The sequence below is a fragment of the Chiloscyllium plagiosum genome, unplaced genomic scaffold, assembly GCF_037043375.1.
Source record: "Chiloscyllium plagiosum isolate Xiang-an unplaced genomic scaffold, Cpla_swu_hap1 HiC_scaffold_5, whole genome shotgun sequence".
NCBI classification, from domain to species: Eukaryota; Metazoa; Chordata; class Chondrichthyes; order Orectolobiformes; family Hemiscylliidae; genus Chiloscyllium; species Chiloscyllium plagiosum.
Genome location: NW_028270143.1, coordinates 118,583,155 through 118,603,691, shown reverse-complemented (window position 1 = coordinate 118,603,691; position 20,537 = coordinate 118,583,155). Strand labels below are relative to the sequence as shown.

At 41.6% G+C, this 20,537-nt stretch overlaps 1 protein-coding gene across 2 annotated transcripts in view; it reads left to right on the top strand.

Annotated features, from left to right (window-relative positions):
• The window catches only part of wdr48a (WD repeat domain 48a), a 128,529-nt gene that overhangs the window by 49,302 nt on the left and 58,690 nt on the right, over positions 1 to 20,537 (top strand). For both annotated transcript variants that reach the window (XM_043690779.2, XM_043690778.2), the window contains exons 3-7: positions 6,274 to 6,352; positions 14,488 to 14,570; positions 15,549 to 15,678; positions 17,621 to 17,709; positions 18,532 to 18,633. In XM_043690779.2, the coding sequence (XP_043546714.2) occupies positions 6,274 to 6,352; positions 14,488 to 14,570; positions 15,549 to 15,678; positions 17,621 to 17,709; positions 18,532 to 18,633 (483 nt within the window). The remainder of the gene's footprint in view (positions 1 to 6,273; positions 6,353 to 14,487; positions 14,571 to 15,548; positions 15,679 to 17,620; positions 17,710 to 18,531; positions 18,634 to 20,537) is intronic.

The following is a 20,537-nucleotide window of genomic DNA, read 5'->3' as shown; positions in this document are numbered from 1 at the left end:
TTTCCTCTGGTGATGGTGAGGATGAGAGGACATAGCTTTAAATTGAGGGGTGGTAGATATAGGACAGATGTCAGAGATAATTCCTTTACTCAGTAGTAATGCCCTGCCTGCAACAGTAGTACACTTGCAAACTTTAACGGCATTTGAATTGTTATTGGATAAATAAATGGATGATAATGGAATAGTGTAGATTAAATGGGCTTAAGATTGGTGCCACAGGTCGGCGCAACATCGAGGACCAAAGGGCCTGTACTGCACTGTAATGTTCTGTGTAGTCTTTCTATTTAGAAAACGATCTCTTTTTAAACATCTTGTTGAAGTTGTCTTGCCACTTTCAAACATTGTCAATGTGCACCATGCGGTCTCTACTCTGAGCCCCTTAAAATATTTGATTCAAATTATACTGATTCACTGTCTGTCTTCCCATGTGCATCACTACTGTTTAAGTCTCTATATCCAAGGAAGAGATAACAACTCTCTTAAGGATTCCACAGCAAAGTTCAGTCGATTGATAGATTGCTGGGATGAGAATGCTATAGGAGGAAAGTTTGAATAGAATGAACCTATATTTCCCAATATTTAGAGGAATAAGATTGAGAAGACCTGGGAAATAGCGTAGGGCGGATGACATGGGGGAGCACTTTGCGACCAGTGACCATAGTTCTGTTAATTTTTAAATAGTTATGGAGAGAGACAAAACTGGTTCACAGGTTCAGGTTCTAAACTGGGGTAAGGCAAATTTTGATGGAATTAAAACGGGAACTTGTAGGGGTTGATTGGAGTGGTTTGTTCGCAGGCAGAGGGACCTCTGGCAAGTGGGAGGCTTTTAAAACTGAGATAGCTGGAGTTCCAGATCTATATTCCTGTGAGGATGAAGGGCGAGGTTGGCAGGAATAGGGAACTTTGGATGACAAGATATTGAGGCTTTGACCAGAAACAAGAAGGCATGGCTCAGCTACAGGCAGCTCGGATCAAGGGAATCCCTGGAGGCATATAGAGGATACAGGAGTTTACTGAAGAAGGAAATCAAGCGGGCGAAAGTGGGCACTAGATAGCCTTGGCTGAGAAGATTAGGGTCAATCCAAAGAGGTTCTTCCAGTATATTAAAGTGAAAAGAATAACGAGAGAGAATAGGATCTTTCGAGGACCAAAGTGGACATGTATGTGTAGAACTGCAAGAGATGGGCAAGGTCCTCAATGAATATTTCTCCTCTGTTTACCGTGCAGAAAGACATGGAGACTTGGGGAAATTAATGGTAAAACTTGTGCACAGTCAATATCAAAGTAGAGGAGATGTTTGATGTATTAGAATGTATGAAGGTGGATAAGTCTCCTGGCCCTGACCAGATATATCCAGGAGCACTGCAAAAGGCTAGAGAAGAAATTGTAGGGGCCCTGGCTGAAGTTGTTGCATCGTCATTAGCTGTGGGTGAGGCCCCAGAGGCTGAGGATAGCAAGTGTTGTGCTCTTATTCAAGAAGGGCTGCAAAGAAAAACTTGGGAACTATACACCAGTAAGCCTAACATCTGTGATAGAATCTTCTCAAGTAAACTTCCCTGAGATAAGATATATATGTATTTAGAAGTAGTCCACATGGCGTTGTGTGTGGGAGGTCATGCCTCACAAATTTAAGAGTTCTTTGAAGTGACAAGGAAGGTTCACGAGGGCAGCGTGATAGACAGAGTCTGTATGGATTTCAGCAAGGTTCCACATGGTAGGCTGCTCTGGAAGGTTCGATCGCATGGAATCCGGTGCAGCTGGCAAATTGGATACACAGTTAGCTTGATGGTAAGAAGCAGAGGGTAATAGGGGAAGGATGATTGCCGGACTGGAGGCCTGTGAATAGTGGAGTTCGGTACTGGGCCCATTGCTGTTTGCTTTCTATATTAATAGAGTCATAGAAATGTACAGCATGGAAACAGACCCTTCGGTCCGACCCTTCGGTCCAACCCGTCCGTGCCGACCAGGTATCCCAACCCAATCTAGTCCCACCTGCCAGCATCCGGCCCATATTCCTCCAAATCCTTTCTATTCATATACCCATCCAAATGCCTCTTAAATGTTGCAATTGTACCAGCCTCCACCACATCCTCTGGCAGCTCATTCCATACACGTACTATCCTCTGCATGATAAAGTTGCCCTGTAGGTCTCTTTTATATCTTTCCCCTCTCACCCTAAACCTATGCCCTCTAGTTCTGGACTCCCCGACCCCAGGGAAAAGACTTTGTCTATTTATCCTATCCATGCCCCTCATAATTTTGTAAACCTCTATAAGGTTACCCCTCAGCCTCCGACGCTCCAGGGAAAACAGCCCCAGCCTGTTCAGCCTCTCCCTGTAGCTCAGATCCTCCAACCCTGGCAACATCCTTGTGAATCTTTTCTGAACCCTTTCAACTTTCACAACATCTTCCTGATAGGAAGGAGACCAGAATTGCACGCAATATTCCAACAGTGGCCTAACCAATGTCCTGTACAGCCGCAACATGACCTCCCAACTCCTGTACTCAATACTCTGACCAGTAAAGGAAAGCATACCAAACGCCGCCTTCACTATCCTATCTATCTGCGACTTCACTTTCAAGGAGCTATGAACCTGCACTCCAATGATTCGGATGAGAATGTAGGAGGCATTATTAGTAAGTTTGCAGTTGAGACTAATATAGGCGCTAACGTAGACAGTGAGGAATGTTATCAGAAATTGCGGTAGGACCTTGATCAGTAGGGGAAGTGGGCTGAGAAATGGCAAATGGAGTTAAATATAGATAAGTGAAGTTGGTGTACTGGCCTTTGTCAGTCAGAGCTGAGTATAGAAGTTGGGAAGTTATTTTGCAGATGTATAGGAGATTGGTGAGGCTGTACTTGGAGTATTATGCTGAGTTGCTATAGAAAGGATGTTATTAAACTAGAAAGAGTGCGGAAGAAATTTACAAGGATGTTGCCAGGACTCCAGGGTCTGAGTTATGGGGAGAGGTTGAACAAGCTAGGACTTTTTGTTTTCCCTTTGGAGCGTAAGAGACTGAGGGGGGATTCTTATCGAAGTGTGTAAGATCATGAAAGGGTGAAAGCACTGTCTTTTTCTCCAGGGTTGGTGAATTGAGGAGAGGACATCAGTTTAAGGTTAGAGGGGAAAGAATAAAAGGGAACCTGAGGGGCAACTACTTTTTACACAGAGGGCTGTACCCATTTGGAATGAGCACTAGGAACTGCTTGGTCTATATCCTTTTACTTATGTTTTTAGCTTTGTACTTATATACATTAAACTGTGTTGGTCTCAGCTCCACCTTTAGAGTCTCCTAACTTGCAGTGGACAGTTTAAAAGTCTGTTCATAATATCCTGAAATCTGCTATTGCTCCACTCACTACTCACTATGGTAATAAATTTGTTTAATCTGCAGTTATGTGTAAATCAAGAAAATCAATACTGACCCCTGGTGGGCTCACTGCACTCTTTTAGGTAAAAACAATGACTGCAGATGCTGGAAACCAGATTCTGGATTAGTGGTGCTGGAAGAGCACAGCAATTCAGGCAGCATCCGAGGACAGGCAAAATCGACGTTTCGGGCAAAAGCCCTTCATCAGGAAGGGCTTTTGCCCGAAACGTCGATTTTGCCTGTCCTCGGATGCTGCCTGAATCACTGCACTCTTTTGTTCAGTCAGAAAAGCTCCATTTCCAGCTACTTTCTGCACCCTGAACTGTAACCAAATATGGGTTCAAGATACTACTGTGTTTTTCGTACTATAGCCTTACCATTTTTTAAGTATGTCTGTTAGATGGTACTTCATCTAATGCCTTTTGAGAATTCTGTGTATACATATCTGTATCACTTTCATCAATCCTTTGATTTTTCAAGTGACTCATTCGGGTTAGTCGCTTCCAATTGCTTTCAGAAATTATTGATTGTCCCTTACTAACATACACTGACCCAAATAACAACTAATTTTGTTCCTGATTAAAGTGTTTTGTACTTTTCCCACCGCAGACATGAAATTGGTGAGCTTGTAATCACAAGCTTTATTCCTCTTCTTTTTATCTGTTTTTAGAATGCTGTAGAACAGAGGGCTGTGAATGTATTATCGTTGAGTGCACTGAAGGCTGGGATAGGCAGATTTTTAGTCTCTGAATCGAGGGATATGGGGTGTGGGCAGGAAGGTGTAATTGAAACTGAAGATAAGTCTTAGAATCATATAATACAGTCAAACCCTTTTGATCTGTCGAATCTGTACTGACAAAGCTATATATAATCTACACTAGTCCTCATTTTCCAATACAGGTCCAGACATTGAATGTTATGACACTCAAGTGTTTATCCAAGCACTGTTAAAAGGTTGTGAGGCTAAGGGCAGAACAGGCCCTTCTGCCCTCGATGTTGTGCTGACCTGTGAACTATTCTCAGCTTGTCTCCCTAGTGTCCCAAAATCATCCATGTGCTTATCTAAGGATTGTTTAAATCTCCTAAAGAGGCTGAGTTGACTACATTAGCAGTTAGAGCATTGCACACCCTTACCACTCTGGTAAAGAACTTACCTCTGACATCTGTCTTAAATCTATCACCCCTCAATTTATAGTTATGCCCTGTCATACAAGCTGACGTCATCATCTGAGGAAAAGGTCTTGTTACTAAAGTGGCTAACATGGTATACATGCCCTGCCACCTTTAGGGATTTGTGGATAAACACTGCGAAGTTATTTGTATTGAATGGCAAAGTTGCCCTCTGTTATATTGTCTTCTCCAGCTCTTATTTCCAAGATTTAATAAGCCAAGTGAAGGCACATATTTTCATCTTAGTCCTAAATGAATGGTGCCTTATTCTGAGATTGTGCTTCCATGGTCTAGATGCCCAGTCAGGAAACCCAAACTGTGAGTACCATGTCAAGACCCATCAGAACCTTTGTAAGTCTAAATAGATGATTGTATTTGGGTCTAAAAAGGAAGTACCATAAGCACTATATACGATGATAATATCAGGTAGACCTGAGAGTAGGACTGTTTAGATCTTGAGGGAAGAGACTGAACAATTGGCCCCTCTCAAAGTCTCTGTAACAATGTCGAGCATGCCAGTGTATGGTTTGACTAATTGTGAATGTGCCATAAGCTGCAAATTAAATATATTTAGAATCTTTTTTAAAAATTCATTTATGGCATGTGCGCTGTTTTGGCTAGACCAGCATTTATTGGCCAGAGGAGTGTTGAGATTCAAACAAATTGTTATGGTTTGGAGTCACATGTAGGTTAGAGCAGGTAATGACCACAAGTTCCTTCCCTCAAGGAGACCAGTGCACCAGGTAGGTTTTTCTGACAATTAACAATAGTTTCATCACTACATTATCTCAATTTCAGACTTTTGTTTTTGAGTTCAAGCTCCTCCACCTGCCATAGTGGGATTTGAACCTGGATCCCCAGCATACTATCTGTGTCTCTGGATTTAGTATTTCAGCAATTAATGCCACTTGGCCATTGCTTCCCCAGGGAATGGTTTTCTTTGACCACAGTAGACCAAGGTCCTGTAGTTTCCTACACTTCAATAGGGCAGCAGCAGCACCTTTCTTTATCTTAAATCTTCTGTATCGTAAATAACTGTAACCCTGGCACCAATATTTACATTCACTAGTTGCAGCTTGCCAACTTGAAAATTCCCCATTTGTCTCTACTCTTTTTGCTTCTTGTCTATTGACCAATCCTCTATCCATATTAACACCCTCTATCGATATGTTTTAACACCCTCTATCCATATTAACACCCTCTACTGCGTATCTTTGTGCTCACTTTTTGTGTTGCACCTTATCAAATGGCTTATTCAGAGTACAAGTACACTCCAACTAGTAGTTCCTCTTCATTTTGTGCTCCACACTCCAAAAAGTGCTGTAAATCTGTCCAATACAAATTCCCTTCTGTGTGCATTGTTATGGCTTCCTTGACGTGTTTTCGAAATTTCCTCACGACTGTCAGGCTAACTCCTCTCTAGTTCCCTATTTTCTTTTAACCTTCTTTCTTGAGTTGTAGTGTTATACTGTTAGACATTTTTTAAAAAATGTTTCCAAAATACTGAAGGAAGCCCCGACGAGATTTTTGAACTGCAGCACTGTCACCTACACCAAGGTTCATTTCACTTCTCACAACACAAGTGCATTTCACTCCATGTGACATTAAACCCAGGCAATATAAGGGTGCTGTCCCTGACGGTCTTTACTCTGTGGACAAATTGTGATCTAACTTTGAAGTTTGCTGCCCCCTGTGTGTCCATCTAATCATTTTTTCTTTTTTCTGTTTCAGCAAGATCCTTATATTGCCTCCATGGAGCACCATACAGACTGGGTGAATGATGTGGTGTTGTGCTGTAATGGCAAGACCTGTGAGTAATTCAGACTGACTTCATTGAACACAGTATTTAACAGTAATACAGTATTTTCAGACAGTCTGGTTTGTCCCCTTGTTTTATGAGGGGCTGTGCAACAGGTTACTGCTGCTTTGCACCATGTGATTTTTATTTCATCAGGCCAACACAAGGCTGGTATTGGCCATTTGAAGTGCTCAATAATGCAAGTGGCTGAACAAAATATCCTTTAAGCAACCTTGGACCAAAAGTGACCTCCTATTGTCACTTGTTTTTTCTCCAGGATTGCTCCAGATGTTTGCAGATGATCCAAAATTGGAGGTGTAGTGCACAGTGAAGAGGGTTACCTCAGATTACAACAGGATCTTGACCAGATAGGCCAATGGGCTGAGAAGTGACAGATGGAGTTTAATTCAGATAAATGCGAGGTGCTGCGTTTTGGGAAAGCAAATCTTAGCAGGACCTTACCACTTAATGGTAAGGTCCAAGGGAGTGTTGCTGAACAAAGAGACCTTGGAGTACAGGTTCATAGCTCCTTGAAAGTGGAGTTGCAGAAGGATAGAATAGTGAAGGTGGCGTTTGGTATGCTTTTGTTTATTAGTCAGAGTATTGAGTACAGAAGTTGGGAGGGCATGATGCACCTGTACAGGACATTGGTTAGGCCACTGTTGGAATATTGCATGCAATTCTGGTCTCCTTCCTATCGGAAAGATGTTGTGAAACTTGAAAGGGTTCAGAAAAGATTTACAAGGATGTTGCCAGGGTTCGAGGATTTGAGCAATAGGGAGAGGCTGAACAGGCTGGGGCTGTTTACCTTGGAGTGTCAAAGGCTGAGGGATGACCTTATAGAGGTTTACAAAATTATGAGGGGCATGGATCGGATAAATAGGCAAAGTCTTTTCCCTGGGAGAAAGTGAGGACAGCAGATGCTGGAGATCAGAGCTTAAACATGTGCTGCTGGAAAAGCGCAGCAGGCCAGGCAGCATCAAAGGAACAGGAGAATTGACGTTTTGGGCAGAAGCCCTTCTTCAGTTTTTTTCCCTGGGTTGGGAGATTCCAGAACTAGAAGGCGTAGGTTTAGGGTGAGAGGGGCAAGATATAAAAGAGACCTACAGGACAACTTTTTCTCACAGAGTGGCATGTGTATGGAATGAGCTGCCAGAGGAAGTGGTGGAGGCAGGTACAATTGCAACATTTAAGAGGCATTTGGATGGGTATATGAATAGGAAGGGTTTGGAGGGATATGAGCCGGGTGAGGCAGGTGGGACTAGATTGGTTTGGGATATCTGGTCGGCACAGACGGGTTGGATCGAAGGGTCTGTTTCCGTGTTGTCCATCTCTATGACTGTGTTCTTTGCCCACCTCAACAATCCAGAATTGTGTTAGGAGTACAAAAATGGAAATTGCCGGGGGCGCTCAGATTTTCAGCATCCGCCGTCTTCTTTCTTAAACTGATTTACTAAGTAACTAAGGCTTGCTTGTTTTATTTTTTTTAGCTCTACAAGGTTAGCATTTATTGTCCTTTTCTTGTTGTTAAAACAGATGGTAGCTTTTGAAGTGTTGTAGTCTGTATACTCCCACTGCACTGGAAGACATGAAGTTGCAGAGTTGTGACTTATAACCATGAAATGTGTATGTTGCAGTTGGAATTCTCTTTGACTTGGAGAATATCCGGTAGGTGATGTTCCCATACATCATCTGCAGTTGTCATTCTAGATGGTGAAGGTGGTATATTTGGGAGATTCTGGGAAAGGTTTGGGAAGTTGCTGCAGTGTGTTTAATATTATATGGCAGTGTGTAGTTGAGGGATTGTACTGCAAATTTTAGATTGGAGAAATTGGTGTTACTCCTCCTCGGAGTGTAGAAGATTGAAGGGGGATCTGATGGAGACGTACAGTATTATTACAGGCTTAGACAAGGTAAACAAAGGAAAACCATTCACATTAGCTGATGTACGAGGGCAAAGGAACAAAGAATTAGGGCACTAGGCAAGTGATGAGGGTGGACATCTGGAAGAACATTTTCTGCACATCAAGTGGTCATGACCTGGAACCTGTCGGTTATGACAGTGATTATCTCTGCTTCCATCAATTTCTCTACAGGGATCATGGTACGGGGCAGCACGGTGGCTCAGTGGTTAGCACTCTTGCCTCACAACACCAGAGACCTGGGTTCGATTCCACCTTTCGGAGACTGGTGCAAAGCTGCACACAGAAATTTTCCCTGTATTTGTGTGGGTTTCCTCCCATAGTCCAAAGATGTGCAAGTGAGGCAGATTGACCATGCTAAATTGCCTGTAGTGTTCAGGGATCTGCAGGCTAGTTGGGTTAGCTATGGGAAATGCAGGTGTATGGAGATGAGTCTGGGTGGAATGCTGTTCAGTGTGGAACCGTTGAGCTAAATGGCCTGTATCCACACTGTAGGGATTCTATGACTCTACAGAGAGTCTACATGGACTTGAGCCAAAAGGTCTCTCTCTTTGCTGTAATGACTCAAGTCCAAGCCAGTGGAGTGATTTTGGAGAGTCAGGAGCTGAACCACTTTCAAAATACCAAACTTGTAGGATTGAGATCCCACTTGGTGGTAAACGTGGGCAAGTCAGATAATAATCAATAGTAAGAAATGAAGTAGGGTCAGATGGTGCAGAATCTGTGTGGGTAGAATTGAGGAACTGCAAAGGTTTTAAAAAAAACATAGTTGGAGTTATGTGCAGGCCTCTAAATAATAGGCAGGAGCAGGGGTGCAAGATACATAAGATGTGTAGGAAAGGCAAAGTACAATGATCATGGAGAATTTCAAAATGCAGGTGGACTAGGAGGATCAGGTTGGGAATGATTTACAAGAAAAGAAATGTTTAAGAGATGGCTTTTTGGAGCAGCTTGTGATGGAGCCCATTAGGGAACAGGCAATACTGGATTTAGTGTTGTGCAATGAGGCAGACTTGATAAGGGAGCTTAAGGTGAAGGAACCCTTACGAGGCAGTAATAATATAGTTGAATTTGCTCCGCAATTTGAGATGGAGAAGATAGAATCCGAGGTAATGGTATTACAGCTGAATAAAGGCAACTATAGAGGCATGAGGGAGGAGCTGGGTGGAATTGACTGGGAGCCTAGCAGGAAAGACAGTGGAACAGCAATGGAAGGAGTTTCTGGGAGTAATTCAGGAGACACAGCAGAGATTCACCCCAGGGAAGAAGAAGCATGGTACAGGGAGGATGAGGCAACTGTGGCTGACTCGGGAAGTCAGGGATAGTATACAAGCAAAAGAGAAAGCATGTAATGTGGCCAAGGGCAGTGGGAAAGTAGAGGATTGGGAAGCTTGCAGTGACCAACAGAGGGCAATGAAGAAATATGAGGGAGAAGATGAATATGAGGGTAAGCTAGCCAATAATATAAAGGAAGACTATATATCCAAAGGAACTCTTACAAAGGGCAAAACAAAGGCAAAAGTGGACATTGAGCAGTTGGAAAATGGATCGATAGTAGTGAGGAACTGAATAATTATTTTGTGTCAGTCTTTACAGTGGAAGGCATAAGTAATATCCCAAAAATTCGAGAGTGCGGGGGCAGAGCTGAGTACGGTGGACATCCCCAAGGAGAATGTGCTGGAAAAACTGAATGGCCTGAAGCTGGATAAATCACCTGGACCAAATGGACAGCACCTAAGGGAAGTCTATGGGAGATACCTGAAGAGATAGCGGAGACATTAGTGGTGATCTTTCAGGAATCGCGAGAATCAGGGAGGGTCCCAACAGGACTGGAAAATCGCTAACATGACACCCCTGTTTAAAAAGGGCGTAAGGCAAAGGTTGGAAAATTATAAACTGATTAGCCTAACCTCGGTCATGGGTACGATCCTGGAATCCATTGTGAAGGATGAGAGTTCTGAATGCTTGGAAATGTATAATAAAATAGGGCAAAGTCAGCATGGTTTGATCAAGGGGAGGTCATGTCTGACAAACCTGCTAGAACTCTTTGTGGAAATAACAAGCAGATTTGACCGAGCAGAACATTGAATGTTATCCACCTGGTCTTCAAGAAGGCCTTTGGCAAGGTACTGCACAGGAGACTACTAAGTAAGATGAGGGTCCATGGTGTCAGAGGCAAGGTGCTAGCATGAATAGAAGCTTGGCAGTCTGGTAGAAGACAGAGAGTGGGGATAAAAGGGTCTTTCTCAGGATGGCAGCTGGTGACAAATGGTGTTCCCCAAAGTTCGGTGTTGGGACCACAACTTTTCACTTCGGACATTAATGATCTAGATGAAGGAACTGAGGGCATTCTGGCTAAGCTTGCAGCTGATAGGTAGAGGGACAAGTAGCATTGAGGAGGTGAGGAGGCTGGAAAAGGATTTGGACAGGTTAGGAGAGTGGGCAAAGACGTGGCAGATGGAGTACAAGCATGAGGTCACAGACTTTGGCAGAAAGAATAGAGGCATGGACTATTTTCTAAATGGGGAGAAAATTCAGAAGTCTGAAGTGCAAAAGAGACTTGGGGAGTTCCAGTCCAGGATTCTCTCAAGGTAAACATGCAGGTTGAGTCAAGTTAGGAAGGCAAATTCAATGATGGCATTTATTTTGAGACGGCTCGAATATAAAAGCAGGGATCTACTCCTGAGGCTCTGTAAAGCTCTGGTCAGACCACATTTGGAGTATTGCATGCAGTTTGGGCCCCATATCTCAGGGAGGATATACTGGCCCCAGAGCGTGCTCAGAGGAGGTTCACTTGAATGGTCCCAGGAATGAAAAGCTTAACATGAGCGTTTGAAGACTCTAGGTTTATACTCGGAGTTTAGAAGGATGAGAAATCCGATTGACACTTATAGAATACTGAATGGCCTGGACAGAGTAAATGTTGGGAAAATGTTTCTATTGTTAGGAGAGGCTAGGACCTAAAGGCATAACCTTAGAGTGAAGGGAAGGCCTTTTTTAGAACAGAGTTAAGGAGAAATCTCTTCAGCCAGAGAGTGGTGAATCTATGGAATTCATTACCACAGAAGGGTGTGGAGGCCAGGCCATTGAGTGTATTTAAGACTAGGTAGACAGGTTCTAAGTGTCAAGGAGATAAAGGGTTATTGGGAGTAAGTGAGAAACTTGTCAGCCATTTTTCAATGGCAGAGCAGACTATAGACAATAGGTGCAGGAGTAGGCCATTCAGCCCTTCGAGCCTGCACCGCCATTCAATATGATCATGGCTGATCATTCCTAATCAGTATCCTCTTCCCTGCCTTATCTCCATAACCCTTGATTCCACCATCCTTGAGAGCTCTATCCAACTCTTTCTTAAATGAATCCAGAGACTGGGCTTCCACTGCCCTCAATGGGCTGAATGACCTACTTGTGCTCCTTTATGTTCTACCCCAGAGTGAAACCCGGCTTGACAGATTATAAGTTTTACTTTTGCAACACGGTTGCTGTTTTGGTGGTAATACTAACAATTTACCTTCAAAGGTTTGGAGAAGATTTGTAGCTCGGGTGCTCGTTGTTGTGGTTCTGTTCGCCGAGCTGGGCATTTGTGTTGCAGACGTTTCATCCCCTGTCTCGGTGACATCCTCAGTGCTTGGGAGCCTCCTGCGAAGCGCTTCTGTGATGTTTCCTCCGACATTTATAGTGACTTGTTGATTATAGCCATGTGGCTTGTCCACCTCAATAGCTAATTTGGTGACTCCATGATCCTAATGGGGGTTCAGTGGTTATAATGCTGTTGTGACATCAGGAGGTAATTATACCTTTTTCTTTAAAAGGTCGTTGCATGGAACTTGACTGAAAGTGTGTTAATTGTCATTTGTAAGCCCGAGCCTGTCATGCAGACCTTGTATTCAGATATGGGTTGTCTTGTTTCCATATAATCTTGAATCTGAAATTAAAGATAACCATTGGTTGCCCTAGCTTTCAGAGTACTGCTGCTTCATCAGGTAGGTTGTGGAGTATAAGATCATAGGACACACAATTTATGGAAAAAGTTTACAGTTTTGCTATAATATTTATTTTTAAGGAAGTATCAAGTTTACTCTTGCTATAAATTCTGTGTCCTCCGATCTTATAGTCCATAAGACCATAAGACATAGGAGTGGAAGTAAGGCCATTCGGCCCATCAAGTCCACTCCGCCATTCAATCATGGCTGATGCGCATTTCAGCTCCACTTACCAGCGTTCTCCCCGTAGCCCTTAATTCCTCGAGACAACAAGAATCTATCAATCTCGGCCTTGAAGACATTTAGCGTCCCGGCTTCCACTGCACTCCGTGGCAATGAATTCCACAGGCCCACCACTCTCTGGCTGAAGAAATGCCTCCGCATGTCTGTTCTGAAATGACCCCCTCTAATTCTAAGGCTGTGTCCACGGGTCCTAGTCTCCTCGTTTAACTGAAACAATTTCCTAGCATCCACCTTTTCCAAGCCATGTATTATTTTGTACGTCTCTATTAAGTCTCCCCTTAATCTTCTAAACTCCAACGAATACAATCCCAGTATCCTCAGCCGTTCCTCATATGTTAGACCTGTCATTCCAGGGATCATCCGTGTGAATCTCCGCTGGACACGTTCCAGTGCCAGTATGTCCTTCCTGAGGTGTGGGGACCAAAACTGGACGCAGTACTCCAAATGGGGCCTAACCAGAGCTTTATAAAGTCTTAGTAGTACATCTCTGCTTTTATATTCCAACCCTCTTGAGATAAGAGACAACATTGCATTCGCTTTCTTAATCACGGACTCAACCTGCATGTTTACCTTTAGAGAATCCTGGACTAGCACTCCCAGATCCCTTTGTGCTTTGGCTTTATTAATTTTCTCACCATTTAGAAAGTAGTCTATGCTTTTATTCTTTTTGCCAAAGTGCAAGACCTCGCACTTGCTCACGTTAAATTCCATCAGCCATTTCCTGGACCACTCTCCCAACCTGTCAAGATCCTTCTGCAGCCTCCCCACTTCCTCAGTACTACCTGCCTGTCCACCTAACTTCGTATCATCGGCAAACTTCGCGAGAATGCCCCCGGTTCCCTCATCCAAATCGTTAATATATAATGCGAACAGCTGTGGCCCCAGCACCGAACCCTGCGGGACACCGCTCGTCACCGGCTGCCATTCTGAAAAAGAACCTTTTATCCCCACTCTCTGCCTTCTGTTAGACAGCCAATCCTCAATCCATCCCAGCAGCTCACCTCGAACACCATGGGCCCTCACCTTGCTCAGCAGCCTCCCGTGTGGCACCTTATCAAAGGCCTTTTGAAAGTCTAGATAGACCACATCCACTGGGTTTCCCTGGTCTAACCTACTTGTTACCTCTTCAAAAGTCCATAGCCACCTGATGAAGGATCAGCGCTCCGAAAGCTATTGCTTTGAAATAAACCTATTGGACTATAACCTGGTGTTGTGATTTTTAACTTTGTACACCCCAGACCAACACCGGCATCTCCAAATCATTGGTTGCCCTAGTTTGGATTTATCTTTTGCCACTGTGCATCAAGCTCTATCTCCATAAAAATTCAAGAAATGGGAGCTGGAATAAGCTATTTGACCATTGAAGCCAGCTCTGCCATTCAATAAGATTTTTGTTGATCTTTCTTCCATCTCAACTCCACTTTACCACAGAATCAACACATCCTTTAATTGTCTTGGTAACCAAAAATTTATCATCACTTGTCCTGAACATATTGAACTCCTGGGCGACACAGCCTGGTTGGAAAGGAATCCTAAATATTGACAGCTCTTTGAAGACATATTCTCCTCCTGATCTGAATAGCTGACCCCTTGTGGTCAGACTGTGACTTCCTAGATGCCCAACCTGGAGAAACATTTTCTCTGCGTCTATCCTGAAAAATCTTTCAATTAGGTCACCTCTCAATCAAGATGCTTAATGCTGTTCAGGGCAAAACAACAAGTTTGCGTGACACCATGTCTGCCGCTTTGAACATGCACTTTTTTTTGCTAATTTTGAATTTGCAGTTTGCTCCATTTTCTTACTTAACTAACATAAAGCCCTTAGGTTTTCTGTCTGATCCATGAGGGTGTACATAGACTCAATAGTGCAGCAAGATCATACAATACTCCAATATCCTAATTTGCTGGTTCCAGTGTTTTTATTTTGCAGAATTGTGTTGTATTGTTTTGGAGAACCACTTTAGAGATGATCCTGAACTAGTTTTTTTTAATTTTCTAGTAATATCAGCTTCATCTGACACTACAGTGAAAGTGTGGAATGCTCATAAAGGATTTTGCATGTCCACATTACGAACTCATAAGGTAATGTTTTTTTTGTAATGGGAAAGTTTTGTATTCCTTTCCTCAGTAATATGCAAAGTGTATTTATTTGTAATAAATCTTAATGCTTTTATTAAAGTTTTTAACCCCCATTCATGGTGAGGACAGTTATAAATTAATCTTCTTGTGAAGGTGACCTTTTGAGTAAAGCAACTGTTACGGACCTTGCGCTCCATATTATGTGTATGTACACATCCCGTTTTGAGAATGTCAGAATAAGTTTATATTAAAAATGGAATTATCCACTTTAATACAGTTAATTTGAAGAATGAAAATGTAAATCCTTTGCTTTTAGTAAATTAGAACTTAATTCATTGAGTAATCACCTTATTGGTTACTTATGGTACTAAAAGAGATGTATCACAGGAAATATTCTCATCAATAAAAGCATCGCATTTACTCAGTCAACGTCAGTTTTGTCTCATGAATCAGATGCTTGTGGTTTAAAACAGCACAGGAGCAGGATTTGAGTATGTAGTCTAGACTGCCATGCTGCAATATGATTGGGACACTGTATTGTTACACATGTTTACTGAATAAGATTTTAAATCCAATTTCCTGTCTGTTTAATCTGTTGGCTCAGGCATATTTCGTGGAATTAATTCTAAATACTTCTAACCTGGTGTTTAGAGAGAAAATGCTACTGGAATTGGTTTTAGTAATGTAGGAGTTTTGCAATAGATGTGTTTAGGAATGGTTCTAGACTGAAATAGGAAACTTGCATTTATTTTCCCTGTTGTGGAACTAAACTGTGCAAACTCAACAGATGGAAAATGTGCTTCCCATTCCTGATCTCTGACTTCTAATTATTAGGAAATGTGCTTGTTAATGTCAAGTTCTGTTGTGATGTACTGTGGTGAATACTCACTCACTTCGTAGTTGTGTGGAATTGAAATATAAGTTTAGAGAGAGAGAGAAGAAAATGGTGAAAGTTAACAGTTTTTTTCTTTATTTTATTAGGATTATGTTAAGGCATTGGCTTATGCAAAAGACAAGGAGTTGGTGGCTTCAGCTGGGCTAGACAGACAGATTTTCCTCTGGGATGTAAATACTCTTACAGCACTGACTGCTTCAAACAACACTGTCACCAGTAAGTTCTTGATTGGGAATGGAACTGAGAAGATGTCCTTTATCACAACGCAAATAAATTCTTGGAAGGTTTATAAATAAATGAGTTATTTGTGTTTTTAATTTGTGGATGAGATTTTGACAATTTTGATCAAAATGCATTTATTAACTTCTTGTAATTGTCCTCAAACAAAAAAAAGTAGGAGGCTGTGGCTTGCTAGATGTCTTCAGAAGGCACGTAAGTATGGATTGGCAAGGTAAAAACAATGCCTGCAGATGCTGGAAACCAAATTCTGGATTAGTGGTGCTGGAAGAGCCCAGCAGTTCAGGCAGCATCCAAGGAGCTTTGAAATCGACGTTTCGGATTGGCCTGCAGGTCAATGTAGGAATGGATGGACTAGACTTGATGGAGCATGTTACACAGTCTTTCTCGAAGCAAACGAGTGGATCAGTTGTATGTTCATCACAGTCCACTAGTTTTAATTCATTTTTATTCTGTTTGATTGTGAAGAAATATAGTGTCATTCAAAGTTTGTGAGAAGATTTGTAGCTCGGGTACTCGTTGTTGTGGTTCTGTTCGTCGAGCTGGGAATTTGTGTTGCGGGCGTTTCGTCCCCTGTCCCAAGGATGTCACCTAGACAGGGGACGAAATGTCTGCAACACAAATTCCCAGCTCAGCGAACGGAACCGCAACATATAGTGTCATTGTTCCAGTAAAATGTAATAGTGGCAGACTTGCAGAATTTTAGTACTGTGTTCACTTTGATGGGGTTTTATCTGCTTCACATAATCATGGGCTGCATGCGGTGATTTGAATTTATTTAACACTAGGGTAAAAGACTAGCAAATTTAGGGGAAGTTGATTAATCACTGTCATAGATGAATGCAATTAAATGGTTAATTTGAGTATATATTTGTCCATAATATTGTAGACTGGCTGGGATCTCACAGTACAAGGAGATGGTATGTGCTAATAATCACACTGTTTTAGTATATGATGCTTTTGGGCCAACAATTTGGGAACATGGAACAAATTCCACTGCAACTAATATCTGGATTATAAAGCTAGTCTCAGTAATAGTGAGCATAGCGCTTTCATTGTGAGAAAGACTGATTCACTAATATAGTTTGAGGGAAGGAAATCTGCTTGTTCTGGTCTACAGGTATTTCCAGACTTGCAGTAATGTGATTGACTCTAAGCTGTCCTTTGAAATGGCCTAACAAGCTAACTCAGTTCAAGGACAGTTAGGGATGGGCAACAGATATTGCCGTTGCCAATGACACCATGTTACATGAAAGATTAAATAAAAGGATGACTCAATGACTTGAACACTTTCTAAGAATTAGTAATGCCAAAAAGTCAGACTTTTAGCCCTAGACCTGGCATAAGAATTAGTTAGGAGCAATTTTTTTGAACTCTAATAATTACTATACTCTGCAAAGCAGTTTATTGATCTTGACTACTTCTGCAAATCTCTTGTCACAAAATGTTTTGCTTGTAACGATTACTACAAACTATCCAAGAACTTAATAAACATGGACAAAATTAACTAAGAGTGGGAACCACTGTTTGCAGGATTTTATTATCGTCCCATCTGGTTTACTAATGTTGTTTTGGGAAGGAAACTACTATGCTTACCTGGTCTGGCCTGTTTGTGACTTCAGACCCACAATAATGCGGTCTTAAGTGCCCGCAAGGCAATTAGGAATGCTCTATAAATGTTGGACTAGCCGGTGATATCCTCATCCTAGGAGTACATTTCTAAAATATTCCAGTTTATGACTGTTTCATAGGAAATTAGTATAATTTTGAGGAGAATTAGCAGAAAGACTGATTCTATTGCCTTGCTTTCCCTGTGTTTCCCCTACCCATTATATCTTCGGGTGTGTTAATCAAGATGTGAGGACTTTGCACAGGAAAACTATTTTATTGCTAAGTGCATATTTTTGTTTTGTAACAACAGCATCATCACTGAGTGGGAACAAAGATTCCATTTATAGCCTTGCAATGAACCAGATGGGAACAGTAATCGTTTCAGGATCTACTGAAAAAGTAAGTTAAATTATGAAGAAAGCCACGCTTGTTTGGTTCATGTAGCTGAGAAGATCTTTTCACATATCTCAAATGTTTCACATATCTCCAATATCAAATAGCACTTGAACTTTTGATTAACCTTTTTTAATGGTTCCATGCAATTAAAGTTGGGGCAAAAAAACAATGCATGTATTAAATTTCACACACAAAAACTTGCAGGTGTGAATGGGGAAATTATACTTTGCAGTTGCATTGGGCGCTAAATGTAAGAAGCGACTAGTGAACAATGTCAGTTTTTTTGAAATTTGTTTTGTGTACTGTATATTATCTAAGAATGTGGTGTAATTGTCTTCTATTTGGTTTGCTTAGAGTTGATGTTTGAATTTAAGAATTGGTAAATAATGTTGGAAGGCAAAAGTGAGGACTGCAGATGCTGGAGATCAGAGTCTAGGTTAGAATGGTGCTGGAAAAGCACAGCAGGTCAGGCAGCATGTGAGGAGCAAAAGCCCTTCAGGAATGGAGGCAGGCAGCCTCCAGGGTGGAGATATAAATAGGAGGAGGGTGGGGGTGGAGAGAAGGTAGCAAAGAGTATAATAGGTGAATTGGGGGTGGGGAGTGAAGGTGATAGGTCAGAGGGGAGGGTGGGGAAGGTAGCAAAGAGGAAGAGCTTCAGGGCAGAAGAGCTGCCCTGGGGGTTGCAGTGAGAGCGAGAGACTCCCTGAGATTCTTATGGAGCGAGGAGGAGAACCTCTTCAAGACAAATCTTGCTTGTTTTTAGGGCTAATGTTGCTTGTCCCAACAGTTCTGAAGTAGTATTGAGATATTGGTTGTCATTAACAGGTTCTGAGAGTATGGGATCCCAGAACGTGTGCAAAACTGATGAAGCTTAAAGGTCATACTGATAACGTGAAAGCTCTACTGTTGAACCGAGATGGCACACAGGTATTCCATATTTCTTGTTAGTGTTCTCATAAAGATCATTTTATATTACTCTTTGTCAACCTTGGCTAAAGGTGCTATATAAATTTAAATTGTTTTCTCCTTCTCCTTCTCCTTCTCCTGCTGCTTTTGTCATCCCCTTCTGCCTTTTAACTTGTTTCTTTCTCTCTCTCGCTCACTGTTGCCATAGTGTAGCTTTTTCTATTTCTTTAATATTAAGTTATAACAGTTGTTATTTTTGAATCTTTTGAGTACTGCAAAGTAATGATTAGGATTTTAAAGATAATGGACTTTGTACTTATTCACTTTGTGATGTTGGCATATTGAAGAGCCATTGACCGATTCCCATTCCCAGCAAATATTTATGGTACAATACGTTTCCAACCTGCGTTTAGATTTTGAATAAGTGATTTTACTCTAGAATTTGTCTTTGTTTATGGTCTATCCCTGTATGTGTGCCTTGTTCTGTCTATCATAGTGGTTTTACTTCCAGAAGAACAATTTACTGCACTTGAGTAATACGTGGAGTCCTTTGCAAATTGTTTCCTTTGGCTACTCTGACTGTAGTCTTTTTTTCCTTAACAACGCAGCTAAAGAATGTTAAAGTATATTGATCTTGAGCTTTAAGTACGAGCCCAACTTGAGTAAAAATAGAACAAATGACTAAAACATGTAGTATCATGTTTTCTTTTACATTTTTGCAAGCTCATTTCGTAACTTAAAAAATAAATAGTTAACATAAAAGTTGCAAACTGATGCACGCAGTTACCTTACCTGGGGTTCTCCTCTTTTCCTCACTACCTACATAAGCCACGTGGCCTGATTTAATTCTCCTTGAGATTGAGACCATAATACATAGAAGGAGAAATTAGGCCATTCAACCCATTGAGTTTGCTCCACCATTCAATCAGGGCTGATAGGTTTCTGAACCCCATTCTCCTGATTTCTCTCCATAGCCCTTAATCTATTTGATACTCAAGAGCCTATCAATCTCGGTCTTAAATATACTCAGTGACTTGGCCTCCACAGCCTTCTGCAGCAATGAATTCTATAGATTCACCACACTCTGCCTGAAGAAGTTTTGCCTTATCTCCGTTCTAAAAGGTCTTCCCTTTACTCTATGCCCTTGTGTCCTAGTCTCTCCTACCAATGGAAACATCTACCCTGTCCAGGCCATTCAGTATTCTGTATGTTTCAATTAGATTCCCCCCACCCCCCCCCCCAATCCTTCTAAAATCCATCGAATATAAACCCAGAGTCCTCTGGGACTTGTTGCATTTAAAAATAAATTTAAGAAGGTTATCAATGAAAACTGTATTTAAACAATTTGGAACATACTTTGTTTTTGCTCTGATTGACTTGGATCCTTGAGTAGATACCTATCATCAGGAACTGCACCTAAATTATAGGCACCCCTCATGCATGAATCTCGTCTGTTGACTGTCATAAAAGTAGCTAATAGCAAGTGGAGTGTTTAATGTGATACTTTTTTTGTCAGTGTCACAAAATTGAGAACAGTTCAACACTGGGGATTCCTGTGGTACTGAGGAATATTGTTTCAATAAGCTATATACTGATCTTTGCCTGATTGTTGTGGCAAGATGCCAAGTGTAAACATAATATTTCATTGATAGCTAGGAGTTGGAGGAACCTTGCACACAATTGACACAATAGACTGTGTTTATGTGAAAATGGAATACAGCAAACTTTGTTTTAACTGGCACTCTTGGTAAAGCATCAAAAATTACATACCTCAAATGTTGGAAGTTTATTGTGTTTTTGCGATCTCTGTGATTTCCAAGTTGAGGGTACAAGTGAGAAAGCTCTCTACTGGTAAGTTTTGTTTAAGGCAAAGTTGCATTATTATTTAAGTGATTTATGCAGTAAATAAAGCACAACAGTGATGT